This window comes from Borostomias antarcticus (genome assembly GCF_949987555.1).
Source record: "Borostomias antarcticus genome assembly, chromosome: 28".
In the NCBI taxonomy this organism is placed as follows: domain Eukaryota; kingdom Metazoa; phylum Chordata; class Actinopteri; order Stomiiformes; family Stomiidae; genus Borostomias; species Borostomias antarcticus.
The window spans coordinates 3,903,883-3,909,307 of NC_140261.1; the positions used below are offsets into that span (position 1 = coordinate 3,903,883).

At 46.1% G+C, this 5,425-nt stretch overlaps 1 protein-coding gene across 1 annotated transcript in view; it reads right to left on the minus strand.

Moving 5' to 3' along the window:
• The window catches only part of glra4a (glycine receptor, alpha 4a), a gene marked incomplete at both ends in the record, with an annotated part of 35,590 nt that extends 34,596 nt beyond the window's left edge, over positions 1–994 (minus strand). Inside the window, one exon of the mRNA XM_084459350.1 lies at positions 927–994. Coding sequence (XP_084315476.1) covers positions 927–994 — 68 coding nt within the window. The remainder of the gene's footprint in view (positions 1–926) is intronic.
• Between the last annotated feature and the right edge of the window lie 4,431 nt (positions 995–5,425).

Consider the following 5,425-nt stretch of genomic DNA (forward strand, 5'->3'; position numbering starts at 1 on the left):
AGAGGTGTGTGTGTGTGAGAGAGAGTGAGTGAGTGTGTGGGAGGTGTGTGTGTGTGTGTGTGTGTGTGTGTGGGGGGGGGGGTAGTGAGAGACAGACAAAGAGGGTGCTGAAGAAGGAACAACCCAGCAAGAGAAAGGGGGGAGAGAAAGAGAGGTTTAAAGAAGGCAATGGCGGAGAGAGATGGATGGATGGATGGATGGATGGATGGATGGATGGATGGACGGACGGATGGACGGACGGACGTACGGAGAGAAGGAGAGAAGGAGCGGAGAGCGAGAGGTGGGCAGAGAGGTGTGACTGTTGTGTCTGTCACTCCAGACACAGCGCAAACACAGACAGGAGCACAAAGCTTTCTTCACACAGTCGTTAATCAAGAGCCGGACACATGCCAGGCATACATAACGAGTACACGGTTACCTTTTTAAAGAAACTATCTCAGCTGGCCACTCCACAGGTTGTTTAGGTCAAGGCAGATCCCTTCTTTTCACCTCTATCTAACAGAGTTTGACAATGTATACATTTTTACAAATAAATGTTTGATACTGTGTAGATAAATAACATTAATCTGTCACAGAGAACAGGAGGAGGAGGGGCAGGTGCAGCTCAGTGACCCTATCTGAGAGAATGGTCATTTCTGACCCGACTGCAAGTGTTTTAAACTTCGGTGTGGATGTTAAGTTAGATCTGTTTGTGATCTGTCTTTTGTCTCTGTGGATACTAGCCTATATATGATGATCTATGTGTTGTGCTGAGTTCACATTTCTGCATCTTGCATTGTTTGATCACAAAGTTTATACTTTCTATCCTTTAAAACAGATACAAATGAAATGAACTCATGGTTAATATGCACTGTTCAAAATGTAATAAATAGTGACACATGAAACATCAGCCACTTCACTGTCAGTGCGAGGAGAATGTGTCTTACCTGATAAAGCCTCCTTGGAAAAAGCAAAAAGACAAGACATATAGAATCCTAATGACCTGTGGGAGCATTCTCTGACTCAGTCTCTCTCAGTCCCTCTGAAGAACTTATTATTATGAAATAATCAGAGTTATTGACAAATCCACTCAGCTGCTTGTGAGAGCAGGCAAGAGGAAGGCATCGTCTCGCAGAGTGATCCTGTCTTTGGGGAAACTTCTACTCCCTCCCACCACGTCCAGAGGGCTGTACAAATCCAGGATAGGGCTCTTCCCTCACTTGTCTGGGCAGGAGTGGTCCGTGTGTCAGTGGACATGTGTGTCTGTGTGTGAGTCAGTGTGTTTTGGTTGAGCAGTGTGCGCTTTTCTCCTTCTTTCTCTTCTCTTCTTGCTCTTTTTTTTTATTGCCAGCCGCTCCAGGAATTATAACGGGAGAGAATTTAAAGGGCCAGTAGCCTTTTTTGACAGTTGTGATAGTCGGCTCGCATTAAGCTTCAAGGGGGGAGATGGATGTGGAGGATGGAGCTGGAAGGGGAAGCTAGCTCATCAGACAGATTGGGCGTTTGAGAGCTGAGATGGAGGGACGGCTCTTTCCTAATTCCCATCCTAATTCATCTAACTGTGAGTCGCCGGGTCAAAAAGGAAGGAAAGAGACCATTTTTGCACACTACAACCATTTAAAGTCTGAAAAGTGTGTGTGTGTGTGTGTGTGTGTGTGTGTGTGTGTGTGTGTGTGTGTGTGTGTGTGTGTGTGTGTGTGTGCGATCAACTGTAAATCTTGATTCTCATCAAACAGCTGCTGGAGAATGTACCACATTGTAAATCACAGAAATAAAAGATGTGTAAAAAGAGACGCCTATAAGTGTGTGTGTGTGTTCGGTGTGTATGTGTGTGTGTGTATGTATGTATGTGCGTGTGTGTGGTGGAGGGAGGGTTGCAGGTGTTTGACGTAATCTCTTTTCAAAGGACCAGCTAGAGACAACCTACCCTTTCACAGCGAGTGTCATTATGTACAGCAAATCATTTCAGTCCCACAATAAACACGTCTCTTTTGATGCCACACTTCTGGGCGAATCTCAGCCTGAGAAAGACTCTTCAGGAGAGGAGAGCTGGGGCGATAGAGGGGGTGCTGAGTGGAGATACATTAACGTGTCTGTAAACTGCAGATCAGGAAATGGATTGTGACGCGATACATCACTCACAGGGCCTGACCATCAAATCGCCTGTGTTCCAGTCATTCATCCTCCCAGCAGAGCTTCTTACCACCGTTTCCTGAGGAGATAAAGGTCTCGCTCTTTTTTAATCTTCTCGGAGGGGGAGGGGGGGGGGGTACCACGCCAGATTACACCCTCACCTTTTTTACAATTATCTCCCTGTTCCTGCTGCTCCGAAGCCAGCTTATTAAAGATGCATTAGATTCCCTTCCATGGGTGACTGGGAAATAAGCATGGCTATCACAAGGTTCAAGGTTCCATTCGTTCAATTCCTTTCTCTCTCTCTCTCTGCCTCTCTCATTCTTTCTCTCTTTTCCCCTCCCTCAGAATATGCCCATTTCTAAAGGAAAGATAACTTCTTTCTTATTTTATCGTTATTGTGACTACATTTTTGGGGTGGGAGGGGGGAATGCTAAGCACACATGCCAGGTGGTGTACAACAGGCGCAGTAAAGAGCGGGAGACTTTCAGACTGCGCTATATTCTGAGTATCCAAATGTGTCTCCCCATCTGCCACTTTACTAGGTTAGCCGATAACTAAGGTCGTGGTTACACCAAAACTACACCCACCCACCGACATGCATCTGCTCGTACTGTAGTCCTGACCAAAAGCTGAAACCATGGAGACGAGCGGAGATGGAGGGAAGAGTGGATGAAAGGGTGCGAGGGATTGGATGGGATGGTGTGGTGCGGTGCGGGGGTGGGGAGCAAGGACACCTATCAAACATGGAGCTGACAGTGTCTTTTCCCAGCGTGGAGCGTGGAGCTGAGGCAGGAGCTCGCAAAGACCCAGGCCGCTGGCTGGCTGGCAGGCGGAATCCCGACAAAAGTGCTGACACCCGAGGGTTGGGGACACATCCGTCACTCGCCATATATAGGTAGAACATCAATGGCACATGACAGCCCTAACCCCACTGGCTGAGGAGAGCTGGCAGCAGATCAGGTGACAAATTCTCCTCTATCCGAGCTGGGTGGTTGTCACCGATGCTACGCCTCTAGTGTGAACTCTGACCTCTACCTGTCAGAAGGTAAAAGCACATTCCTCTCATAACTGGGAGATTCCCCAGGATTAGCAGAGCCATAGAGTAATACCACAAGAGAACCTTGATACCAAGACAGAACAATGCAGTCTTTCGGTTCTCCAATATACTGATAGGACCCTTGGCATCGTTGTATCTAGATTCAGAGAATTCAAGAATGCAGAGAGAAGTAAATAACCAGTGATGGATGCTGTTGAAGAAGTGGACCCTGTTATCAATCTCTTTGCCACACAAACCCTAGTCTGTAGCTTCGTTCTGTTCTCAGCCTTCCCTTCAGATTTCATAGGAGGTAGCCATGAAAGCCCCCCCCCCCCCCGCTGTGGAGAGTCAACTATTACAGCCCCTTTCAACCACACATACTGTACAACCCAATGGAAAGTCCTCTTCCATCAACCATTCATGCACTGTACATAGCTAATTGTACATAGCTATATATAACGTTGTTGAGCTCCACATACTGGAGATGACTTTGCTCCCTCCCTTTCTTCACTTTACTTTGCTCCCTGTCACACGCCATCCCCACCTGTGGACATGGAAATCATTATAGGACAAGCATAAACAGGATTCTGGGTGTCCTCTTTTATGGTACACACATATCTCAAGATCATCTGGCATTGACCTGCAGTAATAGCTTCTTCAAGGCAGTGCTTCAACTAAAACTTTTATATAGTCCCGGCTGGCCTTGGCTTGATCTGTGGTCCGGGGGGAGAAAAAAAAACAAAAAACATTTATTCCTGAAGTTGTTGGTTACGTCCGACTCGGAGGCAGCGCAGGGCGAGAGGTAATGTTTTTGGCGGCGTGCGTGCGTGCGTTTGTTTGTGTGTGGGTTTGTCTGTTAGCAGGATTACGCAGAAACCACTGGACCGATTTTCACAAAACTCGGTGGATGGGTGTAGCATGGTCCAACTTAGAAGCCATTACATTTTGGAGCATATGCGAAGCACGGGTCGGGTCCATGGGCCACCCAAATACGGCCAGCCATTCACCTCCATTCATTTTTTGAACCAGGATGACACAAAAACTACCAGACTGCTTTTCATGAAACTTGGTGGAGGGGTGCAGCATGGGTCGGTTTAGAACCCATTCTAATGAGCCACGAAATGCATTCAGGGGCAGAGGTCTGTGCTCTCTGAGCAGTATTTCTAGTTCTGTTGTGTTATTACTGTCTAGGAATAGCCCTGAGAGTGGTCTCTAGGCTGGCTCAAGTGGGGGGGGGGGGGCAGACTAAATAATCTTCCACCAGCTACCTCAGCTGGATACAAAAGGCTTTGTGCGGCGATCCATGCTATACGTGGCCTAAAGAGACGATTATTCTCACACTGTTAAGGAAACTGACATGGCGAGGAGGAGGGCTGATATATTCTAGTCTGATGCACTATAGCAGTGTGACTGTGTAGGGATGATATATTCTAGTCTAATGCACTATAGCAGTGTGACTGTGTAGGGATGGCATATTCTAGTCTAATGCACTATAGCAGTGTGACTGTGTAGGGATGGTATATTCTAGTCTAATGCACTATAGCAGTGTGACTGTGTAGGGATGGCATATTCTAGTCTAATGCACTATAGCAGTGTGACTGTGTAGGGATGGTATATTCTAGTCTAATGCACTATAGCAGTGTGATTGTGTAGGGATGGTATATTCTAGTCTAATGCACTATAGCAGTGTGACTGTGTAGGGATGGTATATTCTAGTCTAATGCACTATAGCAGTGTGACTGTGTAGGGATGGTATATTCTAGTCTAATGCACTATAGCAGTGTGACTGTGTAGGGATGGTATATTCTAGTCTAATGCACTATAGCAGTGTGACTGTGTAGGGATGGTATATTCTAATCTAATGCACTATAGCAGTGACTGTGTTGATATAATCTAGTCTATAGGCCCTCACACCAGAGCAATGTGACTGTGTAGGTCTGCTGTAACTCTCCTCTCTCTGAGAACGCTCCTCCTTATGTGCCTAGTGTGTTTGGTTTGGAGTAGTTATCTACTGTGTCAAATGGTATTTACAAAAGCTATACCAGATACTGTAGGTCTACTTATTTTTCATCCAGGGAAGCTAAATGCATCAAAAATAGAAATCTTAGAATGGCTTCTCTTCTTGGACTATTGTTGCCATGGTGATAACATGAAGCAACGTATTTGCTTTGTTCACGTGAAACAATCAATAGCATGAGAGACTATCAATTTGTCAAAACGGAGGATCACATAATTCCAAGTAGAGATGGTAGATGGTTGGACACTAAATCAATG